General features: G+C 47.3%; 2 protein-coding genes across 4 annotated transcripts in view; one reads left to right on the forward strand and one right to left on the reverse strand.

Moving 5' to 3' along the window:
* The window catches only part of STARD8 (StAR related lipid transfer domain containing 8), a 66,227-nt gene extending 58,013 nt beyond the window's left edge, over positions 1-8,214 (forward strand). For all 3 annotated transcript variants that reach the window (XM_053400315.1, XM_053400314.1, XM_053400316.1), the window contains 7 exons: positions 1,746-1,944; positions 2,933-3,143; positions 3,907-4,021; positions 5,395-5,619; positions 5,796-6,013; positions 6,719-6,895; positions 7,921-8,214. In XM_053400315.1, coding sequence (XP_053256290.1) covers positions 1,746-1,944; positions 2,933-3,143; positions 3,907-4,021; positions 5,395-5,619; positions 5,796-6,013; positions 6,719-6,895; positions 7,921-8,038 — 1,263 coding nt within the window. In that variant the 3' untranslated portion in view covers positions 8,039-8,214. The remainder of the gene's footprint in view (positions 1-1,745; positions 1,945-2,932; positions 3,144-3,906; positions 4,022-5,394; positions 5,620-5,795; positions 6,014-6,718; positions 6,896-7,920) is intronic.
* Positions 8,215-10,988: 2,774 nt separating this feature from the next.
* PLA2G2F (phospholipase A2 group IIF) lies at positions 10,989-16,497 on the reverse strand. Its single transcript, XM_053400357.1, has 5 exons — positions 16,382-16,497; positions 14,194-14,235; positions 13,288-13,432; positions 11,888-11,994; positions 10,989-11,477 (listed from the first exon to the last, which is right to left on the reverse strand). Exons 2-5 carry the CDS (start codon positions 14,231-14,233, stop codon positions 11,308-11,310), a joined length of 462 nt encoding a protein of 153 aa, XP_053256332.1. The 5' UTR covers positions 14,234-14,235; positions 16,382-16,497; the 3' UTR covers positions 10,989-11,307.
* Between the last annotated feature and the right edge of the window lie 512 nt (positions 16,498-17,009).

Raw genomic sequence — 17,009 nt, forward strand, 5'->3', positions numbered from 1 at the left:
AACCTCGGCAGGCTCAGTCAGGCTTTGCCTCGGCCACAGCCCCTCTGAAGTCTTGGGGTGCCAGCAACCTGCCCCTGTGGGGGTCTGGTCTCCTGCAGCAGCCTTCGCCAATGTTTTCTCCTCTGGCTGCCTCAGACAGCAACACCCGCCTGCTCCATCCAGCAGGGCTGTTAGAATCATAGAATTGTAGGGCTGGAAGGGACCCCAAGGGTCATCCATTCCTGCCTCCCGGAACTACAATTCCCAGAGTTCCCTGGGAAGAGCGATTGGCTGTTAAACCCCTCTGGGAAATGCAGCTCTGCCAGAATTATTATTTTTCAAAAAATAATAATTGGGGGCAGAAGTGAAAACACCATCCAATGATACACAGTTAAGGCCACATCTCTGGCAGGATAATGTAGTTATGGGGAGACAGTCTCTTTATAATGCCCTGGACTTGGAGCAAGAAGGTGCAGGGGGTTGTAGATCCATTTGGATTACTTGGACACGGGTGGTGCTGTGGTCTAAACCACTTAGCCTCTTGGGCTTGCTGATCAGAAGGTCGGCGGTTCGAATCCCTGTGACAGGGTGAACTCCAGTTGCTTGGGCCCAGCTCCTGCCAACCTAGCAGTTCGAAAGCATGCCAAAAAGTGCAAGTAGATAAATAGGTACCGCTCCAGCAGGAAGATAAATGGCATTTCCATGCGCTGCTCTGGTTTGCCAAAAGCGGCTTAGTCATGCTGGACACATGACCTCGGCCAATAAAGCGGGATGAGCACCGCAACCCCAGAGTCTGGACTGGATCCAATGGTCAGGGGTCCCTTTACCTTTACTTAATACTGACATACTTGATTTAGATATGGAGATTTGTTGTGTTAGGTCCTAGATATCCCATTTATTTCATGGTGTTTGTGATGATGCCTGACATGTCATAAAATTCTACTCAATATTGATCCAGAGTAGATTCCAATGTATAGTTAGCAGAGTAAAAACTTATACATGTTGCAGGATTCCCAAAAAATAGACCAGAGGCAATTAATATTTCATCTAGCAGAGCTTTACTGCTACTGAAGGCAAATGAGAATAATGGTCACAAATCCAATACATTCAGGATTGGCACTGTCCATAAGAAATCCAGTTGCAGCAGACTTAACTTAAACTTATAATAAGACTAAACCTTAACACTAAGCATACTATGTACAGAACACCACACCAGAAGGAAAAGAGATAGAAAGAGAAACTGAAACTCAGAGTCCTTCTGGCCTATTATTATCATCCGCATGACCTTGACAGAAAGAGAGAAGAGAACTAGTTTAAGCCAGCTGTATTCAGCTTCTCTGAAGGAATAACCCAAACATCATGAACCTTCTGCTTGCTTCTTTCACACAGAGAAGCTTCCAGAACCCTCTTGAATTAATTAGAATAGGAAAGATCTCTACACATCAGATCAATACTTTCTGTACTAAGAAATGTAAACTGACATGACATTCCATTTTAAAAAGCACAATTTTTAAACTGGAGGCACCACAAATCAAACCTCCGCTGCAGAGTCCTGGTCTGGACGCTCTGTGGAAATGTCTGAGAATCACAGAACTGTAGGGCTAGAAGAGACCCCATGGGTCATCTAGCCCAACCCTCTGCAAAGTCAGCTTGGCCAACGTTTGGACTCCACACAAGAGAAGCCCTCAGAGCTCTTTGGCTCAAGGGTACTTGCATTTTCCTTCATATAATCTTTCCCTCTCTCTTTCTCTGGGGTCTCCGAGCAGGTCGGCATTTTCCGTAAGTCCGGGGTCAAGTCCCGGATCCAGGCCCTGAGGCACATGAACGAAGCTTCCCCGGACCATGTGAGCTACGAGGGCCAGTCGGCCTACGACGTGGCCGACCTGCTCAAGCAGTACTTCCGTGACCTCCCTGAGCCTGTCTTCACCAGGAAGCTGATGGAGACATTTCTGCAGATTTACCAGTGTGAGTGGAGGTTCTGGTTTTGTTTTGTTTTTATGGCATTACCAGCAGGGGAAGCAATGCATGAGGGATTTGTTTATTTGTTTTATCTATACACCACCTTTGCCTCTAAAAAGCACAAGGTGATGTACATGGTTATCTTTTCTATGTTTTCAGCTTTCTGTATTTATCTGTTTTGTTTTAATTTGCGTAAGCCGTCTGGAGTCCTGGTCTGGGGAAAAGGAGGGATACAAACAAACAAACCATAGTAGTAGTAAATAAACAATCCTTTTGGAGCGTCCCAGCATGGCAGAAGAAGGCAGGAATTGCCAGGAGGTAAATCATAAGGTTGACATCCAGCTGAGAAGACGTGGGGCTGTCTCTAGCTAGCGTGTCTGAGCAGAATAATCCCAGGTGTCAGGGGCCAGTCTGGGAGGCTGTTTTTCAAAAATATTTTGACAAAAATACAAATCCAATATTTCCCAATAAATATGCATATTTTGACTTCCCCTACCATTTTTGCCATTTCTTATATTTTAAAATTTGTAACGCTGCATTTCCTTCCTTATTCCAATTATTAAGAACTCCCTCATTTTCCTTTAGCATTAATTTTAACTGGTTTAAGTTAATCCCGCTAATGAACTTATATGTGTACAATAACATTTCAAATAATCCACAAATTTCCCCCGGTCTTTGATAAAGTTTCCCCCTGCTTGGTTCCTTATTGCTCCCATAAGATTTGCCATTTCGGCATAGTCCGTTCGTTTAGACTGCCACTCCTCCTTGGTTGGTACAGAATCTTCTTTCCATCTCTGAGCATAAATCTTCCCGGCTGTGGTCCAGTCTGGCAGGTTATTTGTCCCTTGATGACCAGAAACAGGACCAAGGAAGCAGATCCTAGCACCACGGACGGGCATAGGTGATATGGGTTTTGGATTTTGGAATGAGGTTTGGGGATCCAGCCCTGACATCCTCCTCTTCCTCCTCTTCCTCCTCTTCCTCCTCCTCCCAGTTGTGCCCAAGGACCAGCGTCTGCCGACGGTGCAGGCAGCCATTGCTCTGATGCCCGACGAGAACCGGGAGGTGCTGCAGACATTGCTCTACTTCCTGAGTGATGTGGCCTCTGCCCAGGAGAACCAGATGACAGCTGGGAACCTGGCAGTCTGCCTGGCCCCCTCTGTTTTCCACCTCAACGTCTCCAGGAAGGAGAGCACTTCTCCCAGGTAAGGCAGTGGGTACCGCAAAGCCAGGCACTGCAGAGCTCTCCTCTCTCTTTGCTCTTACCTGCGGGCACCTGGCTGCGGGCATCACCTAAGGCAGGCTCAGCAGGTTGCAGGGTTCTGTGACACCTGAGGCCAGGAGGGACCCCCATAAAGGCTCTGTCTAAGAAACAAGGTCATCCTATGCAGTGGTGAGCCATGGTTCCTACATTGGAGGGGGTTGGGATGGATGACCCTTGGGTGTCCCTACAGTTCTGTGATTCTGCAAACTTTGCCCCCAGCTCCTTCCCACCCCCAGCATGTCCCCAGCACCTAGGCTCCCCATTGATTGTCACGCATCTAAGATGCAACGGCCTCCCTCCATGGAAGATCCCTGCTGCTGGGAATTCTGGGTGGCCCTCTTGTGGCAAACAGAAAGGCTTGGGCTGATTCGTGGCAATCGTGCAAGAGTTTCATGCACCAAAGTTTTTTAAAGAAAGAGGGGAAGGTTTTTCTTCGTCTTGGTCACCAGGTGGTTCAAAAACAGTACCTAAGAGGTTTTATTAAATAGGGTTGCCCTATTTCAAAAAGCGAAAATCCAGACACAACGGTTTTTGAGCTTTTTTTGCTCAAAAAGATGTTTTGGAGGTATTTTTTAGGAAATTCGCCAAAAATGCAACACTTCCAACATGGGTTACCTTACGCCCATGTGCTAAATTGCCAAACATTGCTCTCAAAGCTCTTTCCCCTTATCTCCTGTCTCCTCTCCCCTCCTCATCCTGGTCAGGATGATTCACAAGAGAGCCACGATGGGCAAACCGGACCACAAGGACCTGAATGAAAACCTGGCTGCCACCCAAGGCCTCTCCCACATGATCACGGACTGCAAGAAACTATTTCAGGTACTGGCCTTCAGCTCAGGCTTTGTTGTTGTTGTCATTCCAACTTCTCAATTAGCACTTTTAAGAGGGTAACCGAAATTTGCATGATAAAGACTGACAGTGCACCCGCTTATAGCGGCTGGAATGACCATCCCTCTGTTTTGGAGAAACTTAGACAGGGTCAATCTTACTATTTGACACACTAAAGTGTGGGATATTGCCCTGTCTGGGGGGGGGGGGCAACTAACCAATAAGCTGAGAGTCCTTTGGGGGCCAGAGGGGAAAAAAGGACGGTTTTGTACTTGTTTGATCTGACTTTATTTCATTCGTAAGCAAGGAGGAACATGGCCCAGGATCCCCTTTGGACTATGAACGAGTTTGGCTGTTATTGTGACCCAGGGCATTTGAATACCTACATTGCTTTCCCTTGATATAATATTGTCCATGCTTTATAACCCTGTTTTGTTTAAGCATTATGCCTATTGCTATAAATAGTTCCTGTCTCTACTTTCCGCGCACTTACATGCCTGTGGTTTGTTTATTTTGGCTTTATTTTGTACATGTTTCTCGTTCAGCGGTAATTGTGTATGGACTATGTTTATTGTCATCAGATCCTGTTTGAATACACTGCATTTTGTAGGATTCTGTAGGACCTGTTTTTGGAAAATTAATAATAATAGTAATAGAAGTAGTAGTAGTAGTAGTAGTAATGCTATTTAAGAACACCAGAAGAGCCATGCTGGGTTAGGCCAGTGGCCCATCTGGCCCAGCTTCCTGTTCTCACAGTGGCCAACCAGATGCCTGTGGGGAACCTGCATGCAGGATCTGAGCACAAGAGCGCTCTGGAGCAAAATTTACCTGGCTCCCAAAATGTCCCAGAGCTGCTGCATTTGCTCTGATTAGATCAGCCCTCCATTCCCCTCCTTAGCTTCCTTTGACCTATATGGGACAGATTGCGAGAAGTGAGGTTACAGGGAACCTGGCAGAGGGCCTTCTTGGTAGTGGCGCCCACCCTGTGGAACGCCCTCCCATCATAAGTCAAAGAGATAAACAAATACCTGACATTCAGAAGACATCTGAAGGCAGCCCTGTTCAGGGAAGTTTTTAATGTGTGACATTTGAGTGTATTTTTGGTCTTTGTCAGAAGCCGCCCAGAGTGGCTGGGGAAACCCAGCCAGATGGGTGGGGTACAAATAAATTATTATTATTATTATTATTATTATTATTATTATTATTATTATTATTACCATTACCATTACCATTACCATTACCATTATTATTATTATTTTCGGACAACCATTGCTCACCCAGCATGATTTCCCAGGGGATCCCTATTTTTGCAGGGATCCGGTCTCTGCCCGCATCTGCTAACAACCATGGCTTTGCCTTTGCAGATCCCCCAGGACGTGATGCTCCAGCTTTGCAACTCCTACTTGGCAGCGGACACCCAGCCTCTCTCCTTCTCTGAGCTCATGGGCCGGAGCCTGCAAGGGGAAGGCCGGGATTCCCGGATTGATTTGGAAGTCAGTATCCAAAGCCTGCTCAAGGAGTCCTTCGACCGCTTCAAGGGGTGGCTTGGCATGCCTGGACCCCTCAACACGGAGATCTCGTGCAAGAAGGTAAGAGGAGATGGGAGGCTGGACTCTCCTCCATTGCAAGAGGTGGAACCTGGAGTCCTTGAGCTGAGATTCCTGCCTTGCAGAGGGTTGGGCTGGGCTGGATGACCCTAGGGTCCCTTCCAGTGCCACAACTTGGTGATTCTACAGAATGACACCTTACCTCCCTGTCTGCTCAGGTGGGGGACGTGCACCCCCTGCGCCTGTGGAAGGTGTCCACAGAAGTAGAGGCACCCCCTCAGGCGGTGCTTCAGCGGGTGCTCCGGGAACGGCGCCTGTGGGACGAAGACCTCCTGCAGGAGAAAGTGATGGAGGCCCTGGACCACAACACAGAGGTCTACCACTACGTGACGGACAGCATGGCGCCCCACCCCCGGCGAGACTTCCTCGTCCTCCGGTGAGAGCCAGGAAATATCAGTGCATCTCCCTTACCCCATCCAAGCGGCCGTTTGCTAGCCAGCATTGCTACCTCCAAACATTGAGGGAATCCTCTTTTCAAGCCGTCTAGGTTAGCGGACATCCGTGCCTCCTGTAGGAGCAAGTTCCATAGTTTAACAATTGCGCTGTGCAAAGAAGTTTTTCTTTTTCTTTTCTCTGGCCTGAACCTTCCAACATTCAGCTTCATTGAATGTCCATGAGTTCTAGTGTTATGAGAAAGAGAGAGGGAGGAAAAAATTCTCTGTCCATTTCTGCATGCCACACCTACTTCTATAAACTCCTATCATGTCGCCTTTCGCTTGTGTTTCTTCTAAACTGAAAAGTCCCAACCTTTCCTCTTAGGGGATTTCCTCCATCCCCTTTGATCATTTTGGTTGCTCTTTTCTGAACCTTTTCCAACTTTGCAATATCCTTTTTACAAGAACATCTTTAATAAAAACGAATTTAAAAATGAAAAGGATATTGCAAAGTGGGAGAAGGTTCAGAAAAGAGCAACCGAAATGATCAAGGGGATGAGACAATCGGAACTGTACCCAGGATTCCAAATATGGTTGCACCATAGATGTATATAATGATATTGGCAATTTTCTTTTCAGTTCCTATCCTAATGATCCACAGCCTGACTGTTCCTGCTCATCTGCTTTGTTTTGTTTTTCCTTTGCAGAAAATGGCGCTCAGACTTGCCCCGAGGAGGCTGCCTCCTCGTGTCCTTATCCCTGGACCATAAGACGTTGCCCCTGGAAGGTGGGGTCCGGGCAGTGGTCCTGACCTCCCAGTACTTGATGGAGCCCTGTGGGATGGGGCGCTCCAGAGTGACCCATATCTGCCGTGCAGATCTCAGGTGAGCTGTCCAGCCAAGCCTACAGAATCATAAAATTGTAGAGTTGAAAGGGACCCCCAAGTGTGGAAGATGCCCCCTGCTAACCTGTTGCAGGAATCTCAGTTAAAGCATCCCTGGCAGATGGCCATCTGACCTCAGCTTTAAAAAATGTCCCCTGCACTTTCACTACTTGGGCTTAGGATTCTGTCTTAAGAAGAGTTTGGATTTGATATCCCGCTTTATCACTACCCAAAGGAGTCTCAAAGCGGCTAACTTTCTCCTTTCCCTTCCTCCCCCACAACAAACACTCTGTGAGGTGAGTGGGGCTGAGAGACTTCAAAGAAGTGTGACTGGCCCAAGGTCACCCAGCAGCTGCATGTGGAGGAGCAGAAACGCTAACCCGGTTCCCCAGATTACGAGGCCACCGCTCTTAACCACTACACCACACTGGCTCTCATGATTATCCTAAAGATGTCCCCTTAGCCTTTCTATTGACTGCTGCTCATATGGAGATAGCCAGATATTGGAAAACCGGTGATGGGCTGAACACTGATTCTTGGTATAACAGAGTATGGTCAATAGCATTGGCTGAGAAACTAACATGCCAAGTGAGAGCGCCAAACACAATCCATGTTCCTTTTATAACATATGGCAAATGTTCATTGAATACATACATAGTTCGGACTGCGGCAGGAATCCGCCCAGCCAAATGGAACTTTTAACGCATGGCATGATAAAAGTCTGCCATTTTATCAGGACAAGTTACTTGTTGTTTACTGTTGTAACAATTGTTTTCTCAAAATTTATCGTCTGTACCATGAAAATAAATAAAATCAGTTTTTGTTTGTTTTTTAACCCTCCAACAAAGGAGAGTCCTCCACCAAGTCCGTTCCACTGTCCAACATCTAAAGCCCTTGCAGATTGCCTGGGCATCTTCCTACTCCTCCTGAGACTTCGATGGAGTCTCAGTATCAATGAACAGGGAATTCCGCTTGTGCAGCATGGAAGATGCTCCCCACTAACCTGTTACTCTTTTGTCTTTCCAGGGGACGATCTCCAGACTGGTACAGCAAAGTTTTCGGCCGCCTCTGCGCCATGGAGCTGGCCAGGATCCGAGACTCTTTCCCGGCGCTCGACCCAAGTGGTCCAGAGACAAAGATCTGAAGGGGGCTTCTGGCGCTCTTGGACGCTCTTGGAATGTGGAGTGGCTTCGGCCTTCGCTAGAGGGGAGGAGCTTTTCCAGGTGCCTGAACACCTGTGAACTGAGCAGCCTCTGCCCCTTCTATCCAGAAACATCAGCTCTTCAAGGCTGAGCTGCCCCAAGGAGCAGAAAGGTCTCCGTTCGTTTCCTGGTTGAGCAGCGTGCTTCATGTCTGGGAAGCCATCTTGGAGGTTCCTTCTCAAAGCCTCTGAGGGCTGTCCGTCCACTCCCCACACCACCAATGGATCCAGCATCCAGATACCCATTTAGCTGTGATTCCTGCATTGCAGAGGGTTGGATTGGATAACCCTTGGGGTCCCTTCCAATTCTACAATTTCAGGGGAAAGGAGAAGAGCTGGGCCACAGGGGTGGGGGTGAGTGAGGAGCATCTCCACCTGCAAATCTTCTAAGGTTGTGGGCTGGCAAGGAGGTCCACCGCCAGCCAAAGGAAGACAGTCCTAGGCTAGGTGAACCCAACCGTCTGATCTAGCTAAATAAACTAGTTCTGGGTTGGATCTGATGACCCTCAAGGTCCCTTCTCCCAACTCTACAGTTCTGTGATTCTGTGGCTGCAGGATTGATGGAGATGGCGTGCAGAGGGATGCCAGAGGAGGGCAAAGTTGTCTACAGGAGTCAGGGAATGACGCTGCAGGGAACAGGGAAGGTTAGTTGGCGGTCAAGTGTGTGTAGGAGGCATTGCAGGATGAACAGCCGTGTTGTAGCACATGGGGGCAAGAGGGTATGTACGTGTGTAGGAGAGGGAGAGAGGGAGCCAGAAAAATATTACATTATTCCTATTTGCTGCCATCATTCCTGCATGGCAGGGGGTTGCGCTTAGATGACCCTCAGGGTCCTTTCCAACCCTATGATTCTTATCACATGAGTGGCACAGAACTGGAAACTAAGTCCAGGTGTTTCCACTTTTGCACGGGAGGCCTTTCACTTAACATGACAAAGAGCCCATTGGCTCAGAGAGATTTGATGCTATTCTTGGCAAAACCAAAGGGCGACGGATGCAGATGAGTATGACCAAAGCCTGGGGTCTTGTGTCCTGAGGAGACATGTCTTGCTCTTGAATGCCAACTACATGATTCCAGTGGGGGTTGGGGGGAGGAAAAGAGACATCACTGCATCCTCCATCAGATGGCTGTGGTCCTCTGATCTTTCTAAATCAATAGTTTGACATTGGCTAACCTTGGCCTGTAAGTAACCCAGTTTTTATTTTATTTTTCCGTAACCGGTGGTCCAACTGACTAGGCAGCATTCCAGCTGGAAGGCATGAAAACTTTTCCAATTTTTGTTAGAGATCTAACGGTGTCTGTTCTGCGGGTGATCAATTCAACGGCTCTTGTCAACTCTTGCACTGCAGAGGATCAGACTAGTGACTTTTGGGGGATCCTTCCAACTCTGACAATCCCATGGTTCTATAAATCATTGGAGGTTTTTAAACCGAGGTTGGATGGCCCACTGTCAGGGATTCTTTAGCTGTGATTCCTGCACCGCAGGGGGTCAGACTAGATGAAACTTGGGGGTACCTTCCAACTCTACATTCTTTGGATTCTGTGAACTCAAATAGAAATAACTGATGTAACATTTGTGGGGGTATTTTTTGTCTTACTAATACCTTGGGGGGTGGGGCTGTTATTTCTCTAATCAATTTTTCCTCTCGCACCTATATTGTACAGTTGTAATATTTAATATATAACTTGAGTGGGAGAGCATTTGGACAGAGGTGTGTGTTTGTATGTATGTGCGTGTGTGCAAGAGGAAGAAGCGTATTTTGTATTTAAAGGGTTTTTTGTACTAAAGCCGTTGCGGGGTGTCAAGAGGAGAGAGGAAACTCCCTGTCTCTGTGTAATAAATAAAGTACTAACCTGGTCACTGGCTGCTGATGGATATGATTATTACAACACCTAAAAGACAGTGTTAAAAACAAAATTACAGGAATAAGGCAGGTCCTACAAATATAAACCCCAAATGTCGAACACCAGGGTAAAGCCATGTGTCTTTAGCATTCGCTAGAAGCTGTTCAATGTAGGCATGCCTCTGCAGAGAAGGATTTCAACAGCTTATGGGCCACCACAGAGAAGGCCCTTTCCCACCCCTCACCCTGCCAAGATGTAATCTCAGAGCCTTTGTCTATAATCTTTGAGAATTCTTAGAGAAAAGGTCCCTGAGGACTGGAAGTGAGCCAGTGTTGTCCCCATCTTCAAAACAAGGATGGGAAGGGAAGACCCAGGCAACTACCAGCAGGTCAGTTTGATGCTGATAGAAAGGTAATAGAACAGATAATTAAACAGTCATTCTGTGAACACTTAGAAAAGAATGCTGTGACTACAAAGAGCCAAGCATAGGTTTTGAGCTTGGTAGATCAGAGGAATGCTGTGGATGTAATGTATCTTGATTTCAGTACGGCTTTTGACAAAGTCCCCCATGATATTATTGCAGAAAAGATGGTAAAATGTGGGCTGGACAATGCTACTGCTATGGGAATTTGCAGCTGGTTAACTGACCAAACCCAAAGAGCGCTCACTAATGGTTCCTCATCATCCTGGGACAGGTGGGTTGCCACAGGGTTCTGTCCTAGGCCTTGTGTTGTTCAATATCTTTGTAAATGACTTGAAGGACTTTGCAGATGACACCATGGGAGAGGCAGCTTAATGGGCCAAGGTTCTGACTTGGAATACAGCCATTTTATAGGTAGACCCCTACAGTCATCTCTTTTACACAGCTAGAACTGCTTGCCAGGTACACTTTTTGAATATTTGAATTTCTAATCTAGCTGCTTAGTTAGCCACCACAGGCACTTCCTCGATGGGAAAATCAGGGTTGGGAAGAAAAACAATTTTAACAAAGAGTTCATGTTAATAAACAGATTAATAAATAATAATGGTTTATTGCTGCCTTCCCCACATTTCCAGTAATAGACAGTCTTGGATTTAGTCCTTGGGGCGAAGAGAAGCACTGAGATGCCAACACATCAATTTTGCAAATTAAGATGCAGCTTGTGGGGAGCGTCCCTTTGACATCAAAATGTGAACTTTGAAATGCAGAGATTTCAAAAATTCCGAACAATAAATGCTGCTGACTTTGGAATCCACGCAGAAAAACACATAAGCAAGAAAAACCCCTGCATTTCTGCTCTGGTCCTCTTTCCCACGGGAGAGATTGCCCTCTCAAAGCAATCCTCTGCATCAAGTCCGCAACCGGTTTGCCTGCTTCTCGGGCTTTCCTACTTCGGCTTCTTGCTGCCTCGACATTTAGGGGTGGTTTCTTTGCACAAGACGTAAGGGTAACGGTGGTACTTCTTGTTGTACGTTTTGGCATACTTTCGGAAGCAGAGGGCTGCATGACGGTCGCATTCGCACGCCAACACGGCACAGTGGGAATTGTTTCTGTACTCTGCAAAGGCAAAAGCGGCGAGGAGACGTCAGGCTTGCAGGATGCAAAGCTTCCTTTTGACTGGAACCTCATGTGAGAAGTGCCTTTGTACCGTAGGCCGGTGTCTAAACACATTCACACACACACACACACACACCTCTCCATCCTCCTCCCAGGCAAGCAACAGGCATTGCCAGAGTTTGAGGACATGTTTTGGCCAAGCTAAACCTCTCCAGGAGGACAAAGAGCAAGACCAGTGAGAGGTGCGGCTCAGGGAGAGTTCGGCAGGCCTGATCGAGACCACCAGAAATAAATGGGGGTGGGGCATATATGGAGACAGTTCTGTGGAATGGTTCTATGAAAGGCCTCCTTCTTCTAAAGGGAAGGTGGGCAAAGGAAAATAAACCCAAATCCTTCTGCCCGCCACTCACCACAGATAACATCGTCATTGATGATCAGGTATCTGTAGTGATCAATATATGGGTGGCACTGCTTGCTGTGTAGACCCTCATAGCAGCAGTCGTGTTTATAGCAGCACCTGGAAGGGGAGAAAGGGGGGGGGAATGCAGGGGGAGGAAGGCCTGCTGGCAGGAAGCCCCTGTTGAGATTTTGAGAATTTTGGTGTCCTCCCCCCCCCTCCACTGCGCTGCTGAGCTTTCATTTAAAAATAAAATAAAATATTGTTATTACTATATTTATTTACATCCCACAGTTTTACCAGACAAGGTCTCAAGGTGTCTTACACCTAAAATAGAAATGGCTAAAAGCTAGAAGGAAAAGCAATAATTAAAAAACAATTAAGCATTAATAGAAATGTGTGCGTTAAAAGGTAAAGGTAAAGGGACCCCTGACCATTAGGTCCAGTTGTGACCGACTCTGGGGTTGCGGCGCTCATCTCGCTTTACTGGCCGAGGGAGCCGGCGTACAGCTTCCAGGTCATGTGACCAGCATGACTAAGCCGCTTCTGGCGAACCAGAGCAGCGCACGGAAACGCCATTTACCTTCCCGCCAGAGCGGTACCTATTTATCTACTTGCACTTTGATGTGCTTTCGAACTGCTAGGTTGGCAGGAGCAGGGACCGAGCAACAGGAGCTCACCCCATTGTGGGGATTCGAACCGCCGACCTTCTGATCAGCAAGTCTTAGGCTCTGTGGTTTAACCCAGAGATCTGTTAAAACATGCGGATAGCTACACTGAAAACAGCAGAGCACCAGCACTTTCCTTAAAAACAGTCTAAACATTGAATCTTCATACACACTGATATGGAACTCAGCTACAGTGGTACCTCGGGCTACAGACGCTTCAGGTTACAGACTCCGCTAACCCAGAAATAGTACCTCGGGTTAAGAACTTTGCTTCAGGATGAGAACAGAAAACGTGCAGCGGAAGCGGGAGGCCCCATTAGCTAAAGTGGTACCTCAGGCTAAGAATAGTTTCAGGTTAAGAACGGACCTCCAGAATGAATTAGTTCTTAACCCAAGGTACCACTATACATTACTACACACACAAAAGGCGTTTTAAATGTGTTATAACACTGTGACACCAGGTGGCGCTGTAGAGTTCAGTCTTGAGGTTTCCCCAGCCCTGTCCTAACAGAGGGAAATGTGTTTGAGCAGGTTAATCAGCCCTCTTCTTCACCCACTTATGCTGGCATGGCAGCATCACAGGGAGGGATGCATTGTTGATGCACACCGGTTTCTGGCGCACCAGACCCCACCTACCAGGAATATCTGGCATCACCTGCAAGCAAAGCCGCCCCCCACCCCGTCTGGCTGAGTGAGGCTCATGGTGTCTTTGTGGAGGCCCAGGGAATCACGCCGGCCAACTCACATGTCTGTCTGGTCCCTCGGCTTCCCTCTCCCGCCCTTTCCGCAGTAGCACCCGTATCCATTGAAGTGGATGAGGGCGTTTTTGTGGGTAATCCTCTCGATCAGCACCTTGAAGTTGAGCAGGCTGCCGTGGATGACGGACAGAGCTGGGAAGGGGACAAGTAGCAGCAGCAGGAGGAGGAAAACAGGCGGGGGTCCCCTGTCACGGTCCGCATTTTGGAGCGAGAAAGTGCAAAAAGCCCACCTCGGCCAGGATCTGGTCCAGGGACAGGAGAGCAATTCAACGCCATCTGCATGCCATGGCAGGTGCCCCTATTTCCAAAGCAATGCTCAAATCGAAACACGGCTGGCCTTCAAAATTTGCACTTAGCCGGATTTTGCAACGTATCTCACCTGCTCGTGATCTGGCGGATCCCAGGCAGGCTCAGCCCCTCCATTTCCCCATCTCTGGAGCACCCCCTTCTGCCAGTAGGGACCCCCCTGGGGGCACCTCTGCCCACCCACCCACATTTGGCAGGTGGGAAGGGGTTGCTGGCTGCACCGGTGGATGGATGTCTCAGCAGCTGACAGGTCCAAACCCTTTCCAGCACAAGACGGGCTAAGATGGCTCCCTTCCTTCCTTCCTTCCTTCCTTCCTTCCTTCCTTCCTTCCTTTCTTTCTTTCTTTCTTTCTTTCTTTCTTTCTTTCCATAAATGATTTATAGCCCACTGTTCAATAGAAGATGGTATCTGGGTGGGATCCAATCAGATCAATGGATACTGCCCAGTTTCCTGGAGGGTTGCTACCCGTCAGTGCTGACAATACCGATCCAGAGGGGGACCAAGCACCTGACTCGGCACAAGGCAGCTTGCTGAGAAAAGGGGGCTTCTGGTAGCAAAAGTAAGTGAGGAACTTTTTAGCACTTACCGCCCACCCCCAAGATAGCAATCAGGAGAAGTCGCCTCATGTCTGAGGAAAACAAGAAGCAGAAAAAGGAAGAGGTAATTCCCACATCAGCTGATAACCTGAGGAAAAAAGCGCTAATAAAAAACCAGATTCCTCACATTCAGAATCATAACATCACTTTACATTTTATGAACTGTCACAAAAATAGTTTTTGTTTTTGACTTCCTCTCTAGCCCCCACCCTGCTTTGCTACTGGCCTTGTTCATTTTGACCAGGAAAAGGTGGCCGAAATCTGGTTCTCAGGCTGGGAAAGGGCTCCTTGCTTTGAAAAAGCCACCCTTGCCCTGGTGCCCTCCAGATATTTATTATTATTAGCTACATATCTGCTAGCCCCAAAGTGACTTACATTAAAGCCAGGTAGTCCGTGTTGTTGGACTACAACTCCTGTTGTCCCTGGGCCGGGGCTGATGGGAGTTGTAGTCCAACAGTGCCTGGCGATCACGAGTTTGGGAGAGGGGTGGTGTAAGAGTGCTGGGCCTTTCATAAAACTAGAACTCATATAGGTCACATGTCTCAATGTTTGGGCAGCAATCTTGCACCAAAATTTCACTCTCTAGAGGTTTCTCTGGGAACTAGAGATCCTCACTTGATATACTTCAGATGCTAGGGGGTTGGGGGGAATTTCAGGAGAGTCTCTGCAGATGATCTGAATAACCAGGCAGGTTTAATAGAAGAAGGCTACCCTTCAGATATCCAAGGGTGCAGAAGTTAAATGGTTTTAAATGCCTTTAGAAGTGCTTGGAATTGAGCCTGGAAACCAATCAGAAGCTGGTGCAATTGTTTCAACAGCAGAGTGATACACTCCTTTCACAGAGCCTCCGAAATCCCCTATTTTCCAGGGACATCCCTGATTTAGAGACGCTGTCCCGGTTTCTGATTTGATCCCAGAATGTCCCACTTTTCCTTAGAATGTCCCTATTTTCATGGGAGAAATGTTGAAGGATATGGAGTTATCCGACCCTTGAGCCATCTGAAGGCAATCCTGTACAGGGCAGTTAAAAAAAAAAAGTTTAATGTTTTATTATGTTTTTATATATGTTGAAAGCTGTCCAGAGTGGCTGGGGCAACCCAGCAAGATGTGTGGGGTATACCGTAAATAGTAAAATTAACGTTATGGAATGGGACGTCCCTATTTTCATCAGAGAAATGTTGGAGGATATGCTGTCACATTCTGGGCCCGTGGAAGATTTCAGGCACTTGTCCAGAGCAGCCCCAAAGAGAGCGCTTTGCAGCAGAGGTCCAGGGCCTCCCAAAAGCAGGAGGGTTGGCTGATAACATTTAGAAGTAATGCACATGTCCAGCGAAAGAACGGGGAAGTAATTTTTAACCCAGAGTCTAATATTACCTAACTTCACCATGGCATCGTGTTAGCCCAGATATAACATAAGCAATGGCCACGGCCATATTTGCAGATGCAAGGAACAGACACCAAGGCACGTTCGTGCCATATATTTAAAACACTGTGATCCCACTTTATGTCATGGCTTCTCCCAAAGAATTATGGGAGCTGCAGTTTGGGAAGGATGCTGAGAGTTGTGAGGAGACCCCTGTTCCCTTCACAGAGCTACAATTTCCAGAAAGGTTTAAGAGTCAATCCCTCTTCCCAGAGAACAGCGGCCACATTGTCCTCTTGATTTCTTTCAGACCCAATTTGTAAGAACGTCTTTTATTTTATAAAACCTCCAAGAAATGTGCCAGGGACATTCCTACATAAAAAATATAGTTATAAATACAGTATATAATTGCAAAGTAGCACTATTTCCCACCGGAGGGGAGCATTAACAAACACCGTATGAGAAACTGAAAGTGCTGGATTTGCATACAATTAAACCCGTGGTCATCACAAATCCCCCTAAAAAACAACAACAACTAGGAGGAAACTTCTACACTTGATCTTAGCCAAAAGGCCGAGAAGCTTCAAGGAGGAAGCTTCAAGGAGGAAGCTTCAAGGAGGAAGCTACTAAGATGTACAACGTACGGGACTTTCATCAAACAGGACTTATTTCGGGAATGGGCATAACTGTCAGAGTAAGCATTAAATGTCCTCTGAGAAATGTCAACTTAGTTCTGGTTAGTTACTCCATGAACGCACAACAACACAAACTACAACAACACAAACTGATCCCCCAGTCCCAGGTATGATGGACACCTATTAATGGTCAGCTCCCAGCTTCTTTCTGTCCTGTAGAGAAGTTCATCTGAGTTGAACTTCTGAGACCAGGAACCATGGCGCATGGAGTCAAGAGAGTGATACATTGCCCACCACTGGCCATTAGATCTCATGCTTTCCCTTCAGAATCTAACACAATTGTGATGCTTAGAGCCATGGAATCCACAGAGCAGAGGGGGGAAGGAAAGGGAAAGAAGAGAATAAGGAGAAGGTCTTGCCACTCAACATTTCTCAGATGGAGGATGGGACGTCCCCCGCACCTGAGTCCCAATCTCTCTCCAAGAACTCAGCTTCAGATGACACACAAGTTATCCCATTCAGAGAAAACCGCTCTGAATCGCTTTCTGAGGACTGATTATGTGGATCCTTAATCACCATCAGGTTCTAGAGATAACTCCCCTATAGCATCTCCTGTTCCACAGCCGTGCAGAAACAGGAACTGCAGAGTAAATTCCAGGTCTTTTAAGGATTGCAGACCTTCAAGAGCAGAGCCATTGGAACTGAAGGCCCTGCCAGCCGCCTTTGCTGTGACAACATCTTCTCATAGCTCATGAGGTCTTTGCTAGACCTTTGCCAAGACAACATCTTCCATAGCTCAGCCAGCAGG

Source organism: Podarcis raffonei, chromosome 8 (assembly GCF_027172205.1).
Source record: "Podarcis raffonei isolate rPodRaf1 chromosome 8, rPodRaf1.pri, whole genome shotgun sequence".
NCBI classification, from domain to species: domain Eukaryota; kingdom Metazoa; phylum Chordata; class Lepidosauria; order Squamata; family Lacertidae; genus Podarcis; species Podarcis raffonei.

What these genes read in the sequence shown, in the direction of transcription:
- PLA2G2F (XM_053400357.1), bottom strand. Translation starts at nt 14,233, where the DNA reads ATGAGGCGACTTCTCCTGATTGCTATCTTGGGGGTGGGCG. An exon ending in TGCTATCTTGGGGGTGGGCG is followed by an intron (nt 13,433 to 14,193) that starts GTAAGTGCTAAA and finishes TCCCCTTCCCAG; the next exon opens with CTCTGTCCGTCATCCACGGC. An exon ending in CAATGACGATGTTATCTGTG is followed by an intron (nt 11,478 to 11,887) that starts GTGAGTGGCGGG and finishes TTGCCTTTGCAG; the next exon opens with AGTACAGAAACAATTCCCAC.